The sequence below is a fragment of the Hyla sarda genome, chromosome 7 (genome assembly GCF_029499605.1).
Source record: "Hyla sarda isolate aHylSar1 chromosome 7, aHylSar1.hap1, whole genome shotgun sequence".
Taxonomy (NCBI): Eukaryota; Metazoa; Chordata; class Amphibia; order Anura; family Hylidae; genus Hyla; species Hyla sarda.
Genome location: NC_079195.1, coordinates 152,045,997 through 152,062,708, shown reverse-complemented (window position 1 = coordinate 152,062,708; position 16,712 = coordinate 152,045,997). Strand labels below are relative to the sequence as shown.

General features: G+C 47.4%; 1 protein-coding gene across 2 annotated transcripts in view; it reads right to left on the bottom strand.

Moving 5' to 3' along the window:
* LOC130282579 (rap1 GTPase-GDP dissociation stimulator 1-A-like) overlaps positions 1–16,712 on the bottom strand; it is a 475,415-nt gene that overhangs the window by 117,330 nt on the left and 341,373 nt on the right. For both annotated transcript variants that reach the window (XM_056530939.1, XM_056530940.1), the window contains exon 9: positions 13,506–13,640. In XM_056530939.1, coding sequence (XP_056386914.1) covers positions 13,506–13,640 — 135 coding nt within the window. The remainder of the gene's footprint in view (positions 1–13,505; positions 13,641–16,712) is intronic.

The following is a 16,712-nucleotide window of genomic DNA, read 5'->3' as shown; positions in this document are numbered from 1 at the left end:
CCGCAAACAGTCCATATGCACAACCGCAAACTCCTCATTTGCACAAGATTGGATACCAAGCTAGCCATGTCCCGTTCATTGTCTTCACTGATGTCATTGAAGGTCTCTTCCTCCACCCAGCCACGTACAACACCAAGGGTCCCCGAAAGGTGACAACAAGCCCCCTGGGACGCCTGCTGTGTTTGGTTTTCCACCTCCTCAAAGCCACCTTCCTCCTCTGACTCCTCTTCTTCAGACTCCTCTCTCTGCGTTGCCTCTTTCTGCGTTATTATAAGGTGTGTTAAGTAGTACTATTCCTATCAGTTTAATCCCTGTTACGTCCCCTTTCAGGGGACGTGTATATGGCATCAATTTTAGGAACCGGGAGATGGAAAAAGATGCTTGGTTGGTCCTCCTACTTCAAATTTGGGGCACTGTGCGTGTAATCTAATGTGCCACCAGATAGGAGTGGTGTGTTAAGTAGTACTATTCCTATCTGGTGGCACATTATTTGAAGAGGTCCGACCAAGCATCTTTTTCCATCTCCCGGTTCCTAAAATCGATGCCATATACACGTCCCCTGATAGGGGACGTAACAGGGATTAAACTGATGAGAATAGTACTACTTAACACACCATTCCTATCTGGTGGCACATTAGATTGCACAAATTTGAAGTAGGAGGACGGACCAAGTATCTTTTTCCATCTCCCGGTTCCTAAAATCAATGCCATATACACGTCCCATGATAGGGGACGTTACAGGGATTAAACTGATAAGAAAAGTACTACTTAACAAACCACTCCTATCAGTTTAATCCCTGTTATATGCATTTTTTTGGTTTGGTTTTTGAAGCCACAGTGCAGCACCAGAGGCCAGAAAAATTAGGCATGTACACATGCCTGAAAAATTAGGTATTGTAGCAGCGGCCAGAAAAATTCATGTTTGTTTCCCAGGCAGAAAGTGCCCTAAAACATTGGGTTTTGAACCCTAGTGGGTGGAGGATAAGTCACGCAAGTCATCCGGCATTCAGAGATAAAATGCAGCAGCGTGTGGACCATTTTTAGCCCAAGGCAGCTCATCTCATCAGGCCTTTTTTAGTCGAATGTATCGCCCACTGTCAGTCCCTTCGGGATCCATCCCTCATTCATCTTAATAAAGGTGAGGTAATCTAGACTTTTTTGACCTAGGCGACTTCTCTTCTCAGTGACAATACCTCCTGCTGCACTGAAGGTCTTTTCTGACAGGACACTTGAAGCGGGACAGGCCAGAAGTTCGAGAGCAAATTGGGATAGCTCAGGCCACAGGTCAAGCCTGCACACCCAGTAGTCAAGGGTTCATCGCTCCTCAGAGTGTCGATATCTGCAGTTAAGGCGAGGTAGTCTGCTACCTGTCGGTGGAGTCATTCTCTGAGGGTGGACCCCGAAGGGCTGTGGCGATGCGTAGGACTTAAAAAGCGTCCTGTCCTTGCCGGCATTATCGTGGGAGGAGGAGGATTACTTTCACCTCTTCCCCTGTTAGATTCCCGTTGTGCTGTGACATCACCCTTATACGCTATATAAAGCATACCTTTTAATTTCTTTTGGAACTGGTGCATCCTTTCCGACTTGCAGTAATTCGGTAACATTTCAGACACTTTCTGCTTATATCCCGGGGGTCTAGTAGCATGGACACCCAGTACAGGTCATTCTCCTTCAGCCTTTTTATACGAGGGTCCCTCAACAGGCACAACAGCATGAAATACCCCATTTGCACAAGGACGGATGCCGAGCTACTCATGTCCCGTTCCTCGTCCTCAGTGATCTCACTGAAGGTATATTCTTCCCCCCAGCCACGTACAACACCACGGGTACCAGATAGGTGACAATGAGCACCCTAGGATGTCTGTTGTGGTTGGTCTTCCTCCTCCTCCTCAAAACCACATTCCTCCTCTGACTCCTCTTCCTCACAATCCTCTTCCAGCGTTGCTGCAGGTCCAGCAAGCAATGCTGATAAGGCTGTTTCTGGTGGTGATGGTGACCACAACTCTTCCTCTTCACACTCATCTACGGCCTAATCCAGCACTCTTCGCAGGGCAGGCTCCAGGAAGAAAACAAATGGTATGATGTCGCTGATGGTGCCTTCGGTGAGACTGACTAGGTTTGCCACCTTCTCAAAAGGACGCATGAACCTACAGGAATTGCTTTTTCTTGTTGGAGCAGGCGGTCGAACATTAGGAGTGTTGAATTCCAACGTGTCGGGCTGTCGCAAATCAAGCGCCTCACTGGCATGTTGTTTCGCTGCTGGATATCTGAAAAGTGCGCCATGGCCGTGTAGGAATGCCTGAAATGGCCACACACCTTCCTGGCCTGCTTCAGGACGTTCTGTTAGCCTGGGTACTTATGCACAAAGCATTGTACGATCAGATTACACACATGTGCCATGCACGGCACATGTGTCAACTTGCCCAAATTCAATGCCGCCAACAAATTTCTTCCATTGTCACAAACCACTTTGCCGATCTCCAGTTGGTGCGGAGTCAGCCACTGATCCACTTGTGCATTCAGGGCGGACAGGAGTGCTGGTGCGGTGTGACTCTCTGCTTTCAGGCAAGTCAACCCCAAGACGGCGTGACATTGCCGTATCCGGGATGTGGAATAGTACCTGGGGAGCTGGGGGGTATCAGTTGATGTGGAGCAAGATGCAGCAGCAGAAGAGGACTCAGCTGAGGAGGTTATGGAAGAGGATGGAGTAGGAGGAGTAAAGGAGGTGGCAACAGGCCTGCCTGCAAGTCGTGGCGGTGTCACCAACTCCTCTGCAGAGCCACGCATTCCATGCTTGTCAGCTGTCAGCAGGTTTATCCAATGCGCAGTGTAGGTGATATACCTGCCCTGAAAAATGCTTTGCAGACCAGGTATCAGTGGTCAGATGGACCCTTGCCCCAACACTGTGTGCCAGACATGCCATTACTTCCTTTTGCACAATCGAGTACAGGTTGGGGATTGCCTTTTGTGCAATAGCTACAAATTTTTTGAACGCCTCAGACTCCACCAGCTTGTATGGTAAAAGCTGGGGGGCTAAGAGTTCAGACAAGCCAGCTGTCAGACGCCGGGCAAGGGGGTGACTTTGTGACATTACGCTCAAACATGTCCTTGACAGACACCTGACTGTGGGCAGATGAGCAGGAACTGCTCAAGGCGAGAGACGGAGTGGCGGATGGTTGAGAGGGGGCAAGGAGGACAGCAGTGGTTGACGTGGCTGAAGATGCTGGACATGGAGGAGGATGGCTTTGTTTTTTTTTTTAAATGTACACTACTATTACACCAGATATGAGTTGCACTGGTGTGACACTGTGCCCTGGCAGGCCCTGAAACGCACACGTGTGAAGGAAACTGACTGCTATTATATTACAGTCAAAAAAGTTTATTTTTTATTTTTTATGCAAGCTATTGTGACACCAGATATGAGTGGTGGCACTGGGCAAGTGGGCACAGTATACGCTGTGAGCCTGACACACACGCTAGATGTTCTAGCCCTAAAAAGGGCTTTTTGGGGTGATGTCCTTACAGCAGAGATCAGATGAGTCCTTCAGGACTGTAGTGGACACTGAATTCTGTTGTTGATTGAAAGAAAAAAGTTTTCCACTGGAGTACCCCTTTCAACCCGTAGTTCCCAATCAGGGTGCCTCCAGCTGTTGCAAAACACACGTGTGAAGGAAACTGACTGCTATTATATTACAGTCAAAAAAGTTTTTTTTTTAAATGCTAGCTAAAAAAAAGCAGACAGATGTTCTAGCCCTAAAAAGGGCTTTTCGGGATGCTGTCCTTACCGCAGAGATAAGATGAGTCCTTCAGGACTGTAGTGGACACTGAATACACTAGCATAGCTATCAATTTCCCTAATAAATCAGCAGCAGTTACACTGTCCCTCCTCTCACTAAGAATGCAGATTCAGAATGAATCTAAAATGGATGCCATCCAGGAGGTGGGAGGGTCTGCTGCTGATTGGCTGGAATGTGTTTGCTGATTGTGAAAAACAGGGTCAAAGTTTACTCAATGATGATGAATAGGGGGCGGATCGAACATCGTATATGTTCGTCCACCGCGGCGAACGTGAACAAGCTATGTTTGTCAGGAACAATTCGCCGGGGAACTATTCAGGACATCACTAGTGATCTGTCAATTAGTACAGGTACTACAACTCCCATCATGGAACAGTGTGTTCCATGCTTGGAGTAGTAGTACTACCTACATTTTTTTTTTAAGTGAAAAAAAAAAACACACACACACACACTACATTTTTATTAGACCCCTTTAACACTTTAAGACTATAAAGGAAAAGCCTTAAAAACGGATGCTAAACGGCCGTTAGAAAATACCATTAAAGTCTATGGGATTTTTTGATTATCCGTTATGACCCATTATAGCCCGTCATGAATAACAGACGTTATTTGTGACGTAAGAAAAAACGGCACATGCACTAATTTTTCTTCCATCACAAGATACGGGTAAATTAATGGCCGTAATTTTTAACATTGAAGTCTATGGCAAATGGATGAGCCTTTTTGGTTTATAATATACGTTATTACTTCTGAGCATGTTCAGAAGAGGTGACATCAGCAGAGTCCTGCAGTGCTGAGGGACAACTACTACTCCTATCATGGAACAGACTTGTTTTCATGTTGGGAGTAGTAATTCCTCAGCTGCGGGGGTCTGCCGGTGGCTGGGGAGGCTACATTAGTGTTTGTACTACAACCCCCATCATGGAACAGACTCTGTTCCATGATGGGGGTTGTAGCACAGGGGCTGAGGGATTGATCGCACTGGGTTTCACTTCTGAGACCCGATGCGATTAGAAGTTATTAAACAGGGGGACGGGCGGCATGATTCACTCCCCTGCGATGTATGATGTATTTTACTTTAATTTTTAAATTCCCCGCCGGGAGCCCTGAATGGCCGGTACAGATGAACCATTCAGGGCTTCCGGCGGGGTTTGTTAAACTTCAGTGTTCCTTACTGTATAATCACATTCCCCCTTAAGTATATTCATTTTATTCCCCCCATGTGTATGTGTATGATTCCCCCCCCCTCTGCCTGCTGCCCGGTCATCTTCTAGAACTGTCACAGCGCACCGCAGGTACATGCCATTCCATTCCCTGCTGCTCATCTCTGCTATCCTGCAGAGGAGCAGCGGAGAATGGAGGGAGCTGTCCCCCCTGTACGCTGTTATAGCGCTCCTTTCCTCGCCGCCACCGGTACCTGACCTGTACCCCCAATGCGCTGCCTCATTCATATATTCCCCACCATCGCCCGACATGTCTATTTCCCACTGCTAATCTCTGTTAGGTATGGAAATGAGCAGTGGGGAATAGACTGACATGTCGGGTGGCGGTGGGGAATATATGAATGAGGCAGCGCATTGGGGGTACAGTTCAGGTACCGGCGGCAGGGAATGGAGCGCTATAACAGTGCACAGGGGAGATCGGTCCCTCCATTCTCCTCTGCTCCTCTCTGTTAGATATGAAGATGAGCAGCAGGGAATGGAATGGCATGTCCCTGCTGTGTGCTGCAACAGTGCTAGAAGATGACCGGGCAGGGGGGAATCATACATATACACATGGGGGGAATAAAATGAATATACTTAAGTCAGGGGGAATGTTATTATACAGTAATTAGGCACACTGTATGTTTAAAAACCCCACCGGGAGCCCTGAATGGCTCCTCTGTACCGGCCATTCAGGGCTCCCGGCGGGGAATTGAAAAATGAATGTAAAAATACACCATACATCGCAGGGGAGTAGAGCATGCCGCCCACTCCCCTGTTTAATAACTTCTGATCGCATTGGGTCTCGGAAGTGAGACCCGGTGCGATCAATCCCTCAGACCCTGTACTACAACCCCCATCATGGAACAGAATCTGTTCCATGATGGGGGTTGTAGTACAAACACTAATGTAGCCTCCCCAGCTGCTGACAGCCTTCCACAGCCAGGGAACTACTATTTCCATCAGGGAAAGAAGTTTTTTCCATGATGGGAGTAGTAGTAGTAGCTGCGGGAGTCTGATGATGGCTGATACCAACAGGTGGAAAACTGATGCAAATGGATGACACTAAATGGCATCCCTTTGCATCAGTTTGCATCCATTATTAGAATGGTCTGTTTAGGAGGCAACAACGGAGAAAATATTAACTTTAGAGATTCAAAAAAGTGATGGAGATAACTTTTTTAATAACATTTCGTAGGGTACCATTAAAAAAATATTAAAAAACGTACAGTAGTGATAGAAAAAATTGCATTTAACTAAATTCATCTTTATTATAACAAAAGTTTTATACATTTTTAAACAGGGATCAATTTATGTGGGCAGGCAGGGCACTAAAAATGTAGCCAACAATAATAAAAAGGTAGTGTATGTGTGTTTTTCATTTATTTTTTTTTTATGTTTAGGTAGTACCACTACTCCCAGCATGGAACACACTGTTCCATGATGGGAATAGTAGTACCTGTACTCATTGACAGATCGCCCGTGTCACTTCTGACACCCATTGCAATCCTCCTGTATAATGTATATGTTACGCCTAGCGCTCCGGGTCCCCGCTCCTCCCCGGAGCGCTCACGGCGTCTTTCTCCCTGCAGCGCCCCGGTCAGTCCCGCTGACCGGGAGCGCTGCACTGTCATGGCCGTCGGGGATGCGATTCGCACAGCGGGACGCGCCCGCTCGCGAATCGCATCCCAGGTCACTTACCCGTCCCGGTCCCCTGCTGTCATGTGCTGGCGCGCGCGGCTCCGCTCTCTAGGGCACGCGCGCGCCAGCTCTCTGAGACTTAAAGGGCCAGTGCACCAATGATTGGTGCCTGGCCCAATTAGCTTAATTGGCTTCCACCTGCTCCCTGGCTATATCTGATCTCCTCCCTTACACTCCCTTGCCGGATCTTGTTGCCTTGTGCCAGTGAAAGCGTTTAGTGTGTCCAAAGCCTGTGTTACCTGAACTTCTGCTATCCATCCTGACTACGAACCTTGCCGCCTGCCCCCGACCTTCTGCTACGTCTGACCTTGCCTCTGCCTAGTCCTTCTGTCCCACGCCTTCTCAGCAGTCAGCGAGGTTGAGCCGTTGCTAGTGGATACGACCTGGTTGCTACTGCCGCAGCAAGACCATCCCGCTTTGCGGCGGGCTCTGGTGAAAACCAGTAGCCTCTTAGAACCGGTCCACTAGCACGGTCCACGCCAATCCCTCGCTGACACAGCGGATCCACAACCCGTAAGCCGAATCGTGACAGTAGATCCGGCCATGGATCCCGCTGAGGTGCCGCTGCCAAGTCTCGCTGACCTTACCACGGTGGTCGCTCAGCAAATTGCCCAACAAGGACAGCAGCTGTCGCAGTTGACCGCCACGTTACAGCAACTTCTGCCTCTGCTACAGCAGCAACCATCTCCTCCGCCAGCTCCTGCACCTCCTCCGCAGCGAGTGGCCGCTCCTAGCCTCCGCTTGTCCCTGCCGGACAAATTTGATGGGGACTCTAAACTCTGCCGTGGATTTTTGTCTCAGTGTTCCCTGCATATGGAGATGTTGTCGGACTTGTTTCCTACAGAACGGTCTAAGGTGGCGTTCGTAGTAAGCCTTCTTTCAGGAAAGGCCTTGTCTTGGGCCACACCGCTCTGGGACCGCAATGATCCTGCCACAGCCACAGTCCAGTCCTTCTTCGCTGAAGTCCGGAGTGTCTTCGAGGAGCCAGCCCGAGCTTCTTCTGCCGAGACTGCCCTGCTGAACCTGGTCCAGGGTAATTCTTCAGTGGGCGAGTACGCCATCCAATTTCGTACTCTTGCTTCCGAGTTATCATGGAATAACGTGGCTCTCTGCGCGACCTTTAAAAAAGGCCTATCCAGTCGCATCAAGGATGTGCTGGCCGCACGAGAGATTCCTGCCAACCTGCAAGAACTCATCCATTTGGCTACCCGCATTGACATGCGTTTTTCTGAGCGACACCAAGAGCTCCGCCAGGAAAAAGACTTAGATCTCTGGGCACCTCTCCCACAGTATCCGTTGCAATCTACGCCTGGGCCTCCCGCCGAGGAGGCCATGCAAGTGGATCGGTCTCGCCTGACCCAGGAAGAGAGGAATCGCCGTAGGGAAGAAAATCTCTGTCTTTACTGTGCCTGTACCGAACATTTCTTGGTGGATTGCCCTATCCGTCCTCCACGTCTGGGAAACGCACGCACGCACCCAGCTCACGTGGGTGTGGCGTCTCTTGGTTCTAAGTCTGCTTCTCCACGTCTCACGGTGCCCGTGCGGATTTCTCCTTCAGCCAACTCCTCCCTCTCAGCCGTGGCCTGCTTGGACTCTGGTGCCTCTGGGAATTTTATTTTGGAGTCCTTTGTGAATAAATTCAGCATCCCGGTGACCCGTCTCGTCAAGCCGCTCTACATTTCCGCGGTCAACGGAGTCAGATTGGATTGCACCGTGCGTTACCGCACAGAACCCCTCCTGATGTCTATTGGACCCCACCACGAAAGGATTGAGCTCTTCGTTCTCCCCAACTGTACCTCTGAGGTCCTCCTCGGTCTGCCATGGCTCCGGCTTCATTCTCCCACCCTTGATTGGACCACCGGGGAGATCAAGAACTGGGACTCTGCCTGCCACAGGAAGTGCCTCTCCCCCCCTCCCAGTCCCGTCAGGCAAGCCTCTGTGACTCCTCATGGCTCCCGTCCTTGTGTCTCCCTGCCCCGTGCCAAGCTTCACCCTCTGCCCTCCCTCCCCATTCCAACTGTACTGCCTGCCGTTGAGGAAAACCTCCATTCTTTCCCGGTGTCCTCATCCCAGGGGAGGCAGTTACCGGACAAAAAAAAGGGGAGACCTAAGGGGGGGGGTACTGTTACGCCTAGCGCTCCGGGTCCCCGCTCCTCCCCGGAGCACTCACGGCGTCTTTCTCCCTGCAGCGCCCCGGTCAGTCCCGCTGACCGGGAGCGCTGCACTGTCATGGCCGTCGGGGATGCGATTCACACAGCGGGACGCGCCCGCTCGCGAATCGCATCCCAGGTCACTTACCCGTCCCGGTCCCCTGCTGTCATGTGCTGGCGCGCGCGGCTCCGCTCTCTAGGGCGCGCGCGCGCCAGCTCTCTGAGACTTAAAGGGCCAGTGCACCAATGATTGGTGCCTGGCCCAATTAGCTTAATTGGCTTCTACCTGCTCCCTGGCTATATCTGATCTCCTCCCTTGCACTCCCTTGCCGGATCTTGTTGCCTTGTGCCAGTGAAAGCGTTTAGTGTGTCCAAAGCCTGTGTTACCTGAACTTCTGCTATCCATCCTGACTACGAACTGTCACGATCCCGGCTGGCAGGAGGTGGATCCTCTGTGCCAGAGAGGGATTGGCGAGGACCGTGCTAGTGGACCGGTTCTAAGTCACTACTGGTTTTCACCAGAGCCCGCCGCAAAGCGGGATGGTCTTGCTGCGGCGGTAGTGACCAGGTCGTATCCACTAGCAACGGCTCAACCTCTCTGGCTGCTGAAGATAGGCGCGGTACAAGGGAGTAGACAAAGGCAATGTCGGACGTAGCAGAAGGTCGGGGCAGGCAGCAAGGATCGTAGTCAGGGGCAACGGCAGGAGGTCTGGAACACGGGCTAGGAACAAACAAGGGAACGCTTTCACTAGGCACAAGGGCAACAAGATCCGGCAAGGGAGTGCAGGGGAAGTGAGGTATAAGTAGGGAGTGCACAGGTGGAAACTAATCAAGGTAATTGGGAAGATTGGACCAGGCACCAACATTGGTGCACTGGCCCTTTAAATCGCAGAGACCCGGCGCGCGCGCGCCCTAGGGAGCGGGGCCGCGCGCGCCGGGACAGGACCGACGGAGAGCGAGTCAGGTACGGGAGCCGGGGTGCGCATCGCGAGCGGGCGCCACCCGCATCGCGAATCGCATCCCGGCTGGAGGCGGTACCGCAGCGCACCCGGTCAATGGATCTGACCGGGGCGCTGCAGCAACGAGGATGAGGCGAGCGCTCCGGGGAGGAACGGGGACCCGGAGCGCTCGGCGTAACACGAACCTTGCCGCCTGCCCCCGACCTTCTGCTACGTCTGACCTTGCCTCTGCCTAGTCCTTCTGTCCCACGCCTTCTCAGCAGTCAGCGAGGTTGAGCCGTTGCTAGTGGATACGACCTGGTTGCTACTGCCGCAGCAAGACCATCCCGCTTTGCGGCGGGCTCTGGTGAAAACCAGTAGCCTCTTAGAACCAGTCCACTAGCACGGTCCACGCCAATCCCTCGCTGACACAGCGGATCCACAACCCGTAAGCCGAATCGTGACAGTATAGATGCGGCCGGCTGCTCTTCTATGGTCCCCTGCACTGCCGTATATACTTATTCATATTTCCCGCAAAGAGATGGTTCCAGCCACTCACAGCTCTCTGCGGTAAATATGAATAATAGGTATATATATATATATATATATATATATATATATATATATATTCATACTACAGTGGGACCAGAGAAGAGCGGCCGCCCGCCCACATCTATACATTATACAGGACGAATGCATCGGGTGTCAGAAGTGACACTCGCTGCGATCTGTCTATTAATGCAGGTACTATAGCTCCCAGCATGGAGCAGAGTGTGCTCCATGTTGGGAGCAGTAGTACCTGCAATTAAGGACAGATCACAGCAGATATCACTCCTGACACCCGCTGCGATCGTTCTATCTATTGAAGAGATGTGAGCGCAGGAGAAAGCCGCTTGTATCTATACATTATACAGGATGATTGCAGGGGTGTCGCTAATGAAGAAATTCGTTATTTAGAATTGAGTCGAAGTTCGGATTCGGTCCAAATTGAATTTTTCATGAAGTTCGGAACAAATTCAACTTCGTCAGATTCGATTCGCTCATCTCTACTCAAGGCCAAAATGGGCTTAGTCCTTAAGGGGTTAAAGGAGATATCCAGCCAAAAGTGATAAAAATAAAAACTTAAATGAGTCACATGGTTAGAGAAGCAGTGAATATAGATGAGGAAGCTGTGTGTGCCTCAGCCAATCAAGGGCAATCATACACTGCATGGCTCTCTGAGGAGAAGGGAGTGTGATGTTACAAAGTGATGTGTAGGGCCCAGCAGACTTGTTTCTGACAGTCATCGTGTGTGTGCTATGAACTACTAGACTTCCTGTCTGGAGGAAAAGATGAGAGTAACAGGGTATGTGCGCAGAAAAGATTTCACTTGTACATTGCAAAGATATATAACTTTAATCTTTATCAGAAAAACCAAAGCCCTGGTTGTAATAAAGATATAATAAGGAATAATCATTGCAAAATGTTGAACTTAAAAATTACATGAGGGGAGATTTGTCATAAATTGTGCAGAGAAGCAGTGGAGCAGTTGCCCATAGCAGCCAGAGTTTGTTGCCTATACCCTATAGTAACATACTTTATTGGCTTGCTGGTGCTACCTCAGGCACCAAGCAGCTGATTTACATGCCCCATTAGCCACATTTTTTTTGCAGCACCCATCTCGCCCTATGAATGTACAGTGTTATATTGATCTAGATTAAAGAGATAACTGTGCTTGCTGTTTTTTTGTTGTAGTACATTTTATTCTATAAAACCAATGAGCATAAAAAACATTGACGTTAAATATTATTGCTATTCAGATATGGAGCTACCCACATGTGGGTCACTAGTATTCCTTTTATTTTCTACAGCACTGACTGCACTGCTGCAAATATCCTCTTATATATGAGTTCCAGGCCTGGCTGTATGAGCTCTGAACTATTATTTAAAAAAATGCCTAGGATTTGGTAATTATTTTTCTTGCACGCTTCATGAGGTAATTGATGGATTACATTGTATGTGTCCTTCTGCTATGCAGGATATGATGGATGACTCGCTTAATGCTCCTGCTTACAGCATTTTCCGATTACAAGAAGAAAAATCTCTTTAATGCATTTCTTCTACCTCCCTATCTTCTATTGTCCTAATAGTTTTGAGACGTTTCAGAATCTGACAATAATTCAATCAAAACTGTTTTGGAATCAATACTTGTAAATCTCTAACTTGAAGGTAACAAATGGAGAGGACATTGTCACTGTTATGTATATGTTTGAAAAATGTTAAAACCCTTTTGTTCCAGATCTGCCGACCCTGATAATGGGTTGAACATGAAGAGGCTATATGTACTATGAGTAAATGCTGGTTGAGTTTTGTTGAAGATTACATGAAGCAAATTTATTAGACATCTATGAATTCGAGAAAGTAACACATACATAATATTCTCCCTGACTGGCAGCATAGCGATGAGAAGCATGATTAGGAACCAAGCTAAGGGTATTGACCAGGACATCAGTCAGCATGTGACAAGCCAGAGGACAAGATAATAACCTAGCCAAGGACAGATCCAATAGTTAAAGCTGGTAGTAGAAAAACATGCACCAAACAATTCAAGAGGAGAAGCAGGTAACATTTTCAAGAAAAAGACTGAGGTCAGGTTCAGTTAGGAGACAAAACCATTCATAGTAAAAGGGAAAAAAGAGCTAGGACGGGGATTGAACAACAAAAATCAGACATGTCATGGTAGGATTACTTCCCATTAAATAAGCTGCCGAACCCAATATCAACACAGTTGCCTTAAAGGGTACTCCGGTGCTTACACATCTTATCCCCTATCCAAAGGATAGGGGATAAGATGCCTGATCGCGGGAGTCCCACAGCTGGGAACGCCCATGATCATGCACGCGGCACCCCGTTTGTAATCAGTCCCCTCCCGTAGAATTGCATTGTGGGGCGGAGCGTGACGTCACACGGGGGCGGAGGCATGACGTCACACGGCGCCGGCCCTGCGGTCGCCGGTAATCAGACCCGGAGCGAACGCGCTCCGGGGACTGATTACAAACGGGGTGCCGCGTGCATGATCACGGGCGTTCCCAGCTGCGGGACTCCCGCGATCAGGCATCTTATCCCCTATCCTTTGGATAGGGGATAAAATGTGTAAGCACTGGAGTACCCCTTTAATAAAGCAACCAGAGCAGGAGAGCAGAAGCAGGGCAGCCAGCTGGGATAGAAAGCGTAAACTAGACAGGTGCATAAAATCAAGCATACTGTTATAGAATCTCAAATTTTAGGAATACATTTGTTATTTTTTCGGTAAGGTCATCTGTCCATGGTTGAAGCAAAGCTCAAAACAATTTTAAGTTTCAAGCTGCCAATAGGCAACATAAGCTTGTTCAGCTTGAAAAATGATGCCTTAGGTTATCTGTCACTTATTTTGCAGTACTTAGAATGCGTGGGCAAAAAAATATGGGGTGCACTTAACAGCCTTTAGTGATTCTCATTCTGATGCATGATGTGTGCACTAAAGTGATAGGGACATAGCCTCAGAGCTGGTCTTACATTTATAATTATGTGTTGTCAGTACAAACAACTGGCACCTTATTTAATATCCCTCTCAGAATCAGTAGCTTCTCTCTTTAACTGTAAACGTACTGTACATCAATGGATTTAATGTTAATTTTGACATTAGTAATATTTAATACCAGTCAACCTCTTTGAACATCACATTAAATAGTAATGTACCTGGTATGGCCAGATTCCGTAGAGCACTGAGAGCTGCATGCTGAACAGCAACATCTCCGTTCTCAACATGTTGTTCCAACAAGTCTAAAAGTTGGTGAACTACACCTAGCTCCACCATTCGCACACAGTTTGCATCTGTTAAAAAAAAACAGCATTAGTTGAACTTCTCATTCCTTTGGCAAATCATGTCTTCCTGTCGGCATCTGTGTGCATTGTCTACTTCAAATAACATCGAGAGAAGCAATTTATGCCATTATACTATAGATCTCCAAATATAGTAAAAGCCCTTTGGTTTTCATTTAAAATGATTCTTTGGGTTGTTTTTTATTTAGTGAACTCCATGGACCTGATAAAATCGAAGAGTAACCAGTCTATAGAAATCCTGAGATGTGTATTGATGATGCCTCACTAAAACCTATGCATTTTGTGGTACCATACCATCCATAATATGAGCAAGACTACACAGATAAGCAATTCATATTATGTTGCAATTTATTAACATAGGTGTAGCTGTAGGATCATCTTTTTGTTTAATAAACAGCAAATTAGAAATTCATATCATCATCTACAAACACCAAGGGTCATTCGCCAATTTAAGTAATATATGGGAGATGATAAATTAACTAATAACAGGACAATAAACCATAATTTATTTGGTTTCACAGGTGTAAAACAACATAATTTTTCTGGGAAGGTGGACGGGTCTGGATTTTTGTGATATCTCTTCAGCATTCCTTATAAGTACACTCTATCTCACAAAGATTGTAGCTGTTAAGAAATAATGTCCTTCTTCTTTCACAATACATAGAATCATTTTTCTGCTTTGTCCATCACTATCTTTTTCTAATTTGCCCCCACACATTTAACATTGCTGCCAGTTCTTAGCTTTTAAATCTCCACAGTGCAAGGATGTCAGATACTTAATCTTAGTTTGGTTGGGACATCCTAATGGAAGGGAGCACCTTCTGGAGCAATATACAAGATGATGACATATCTATCAGCTATGATGTTAAATGCTTCTTCGTTCTTTAACAGTAAGGAAAACGGTTTACTCTTCTCATCTGTACCCTCTTCAAAAGCATTGTATGGCGAAAAGTCCCACTTTTGTTATATGGTGCACTAAATTTTCAGCACTGATTTGAACACCTTGGCATTCTGGCTAGTCATCTGCACAGCACCTGATGTGGTTTAGTGCTGACCTTCCCATTGGACTTTGTTATATTTTTATGTTAGATTTGTTATTTGTTATAGTCGTTAACTGCTTGAGATTTTTTTGTCTCCCCTAGTTTTCAATTTATATATAGCTGTGGTCGACCTGTGGAGACCATATGGTATCAAAATTGAAGCGATTAACCCCTTAAGGACTCAGGGTTTTTCCGTTTTTGCACTTTCGTTTTTTCCTCCTTACCTTTTAAAAATCATAACCCTCTCAATTTTCCACCTAAAAATCCATATTATAGCTTATTTTTTGCGTCGCCAATTCTACTTTGCAGTGACAATAGTCATTTTACCCAAAAATGCACGGCGAAACGGAGAAAAAATCATTGTGCGACAAAATCGAAAAAAACCTGCCATTTTGTAACTTTTGGGGGCTTCCGTTTCTACCCAGTGCATATTTCGGTAAAAATTACACCTTATCATTATTCTGTAGGTCAATACGGTTAAAATGATACCATACTTATATAGGTTTGATTTTGTCGCACTTCTGGAAAAAATCATAACTACATGCAGGAAAATTTATACGTTTAAAAATGTCATATTCTGACCCCTATAACTTTTTTATTTTTCCACGTACAGGGCGGTATGAGGACTCATTTTTTGCGCCGTGATCTGAAGTTTTTATCGGTATCATTTTTGTTTTGATCGGAATTTTTGAATTCATTTTTTAATGGTATAAAAAGTGACCAAAATACGCTTTTTTGGACTTTGGAATTTTTTTGCGCGTACGCCATTGACCGTACGGCTTAATTAATGATATATTTTTATAGTTCGGACATTTACGCACGCGGCGATTCCACATATGTTTATTTTTTTTTTTTTTTACACTGTTTTATTTTTTTTATGGGAAAAGGGGGGTGATTCAAACTTTTATTAGGGAAGGGGTTAAATGACCTTTATTAACACTTTTTTTTTTTTACATTTTTTTTGCAGTGTTATAGGTCCCATAGGGACCTATAACACTGCACACACTGATCTCCTATGCTGATCACTGGCGTGTATTAACACGCCTGTGATCAGCATTATTGGCGCTTGACTGCTCCTGCCTGGATCTCAGGCACGGAGCAGTTATTCGCCGATCGGACACCAGGGAGGCAGGTAAGGGCCCTCCCGGTGTCCGGTCAGCTGTTCGGGATGCCGCGATTTCACCGCGGCGGTCCCGAACAGCCCGACTGAGCAGCCGGGTCACTTTCAGTTTCACTTTAGAAGCGGCGGTCAGCTTTGACCGCCGCTTCTAAAGGGTTAATACCGCACATCGCCGCGATCGGTGATGTGTGGTATTAGCCGCTGGTCCCGGCCGTTGATTAGCGCCGGGACCGACGCGATATGATGCGGGATCGCGGCGCGATCCTGCTTCATATCGCGGGAGCCGGCGCAGGACGTAAATATACGTCCTGCGTCGTTAAGGGGTTAAAGAGACTTTTCATGTCATTTTAATTTAATTTGAATTTATTAAAATTTTTGGAGTACCCATTCTGGTGAGCATCGAGCTAGCGATCCTCTGCAAGGCCAGATACCATGTGTTCCATGCCCTGCCTCTCAGCGCCCCCCTGACTATGAAAATGCAAATGTTTCATTTAATCAGTTTTGGTTATGGTTTGCACATCAGACCCCTGTCACTTTAAGCATTAATAACTGTCAGGATCCGGACTGGTATGCAGGGAGGACACGGGTGGTGGATCCTCTGTGTCAGTGAGGTTATGGCGTGGGCCGTACCAGGGGAACGGAATCTAAGGAGTTACTGGTTTTCACCAGAGCCCGCCGCAAAGCGGGATGAACTTGCAGCGGCAGGTAACCCCCAGGTCGTTCCACCCGATAGCGACTCAACCTCACTGACAGCTGAGACAGGCGCGGTACACAAGGACAAGGCAAGAGCAAGGTCGGACGTAGCAGAAGGTCTGGACAGGCAGCAACGGTTCGTAGTCAGGGGAAACGGAAAGGGTCTGGGTACATTGGCAATGGAACACACAGAAACGCTTTCACAGGGCA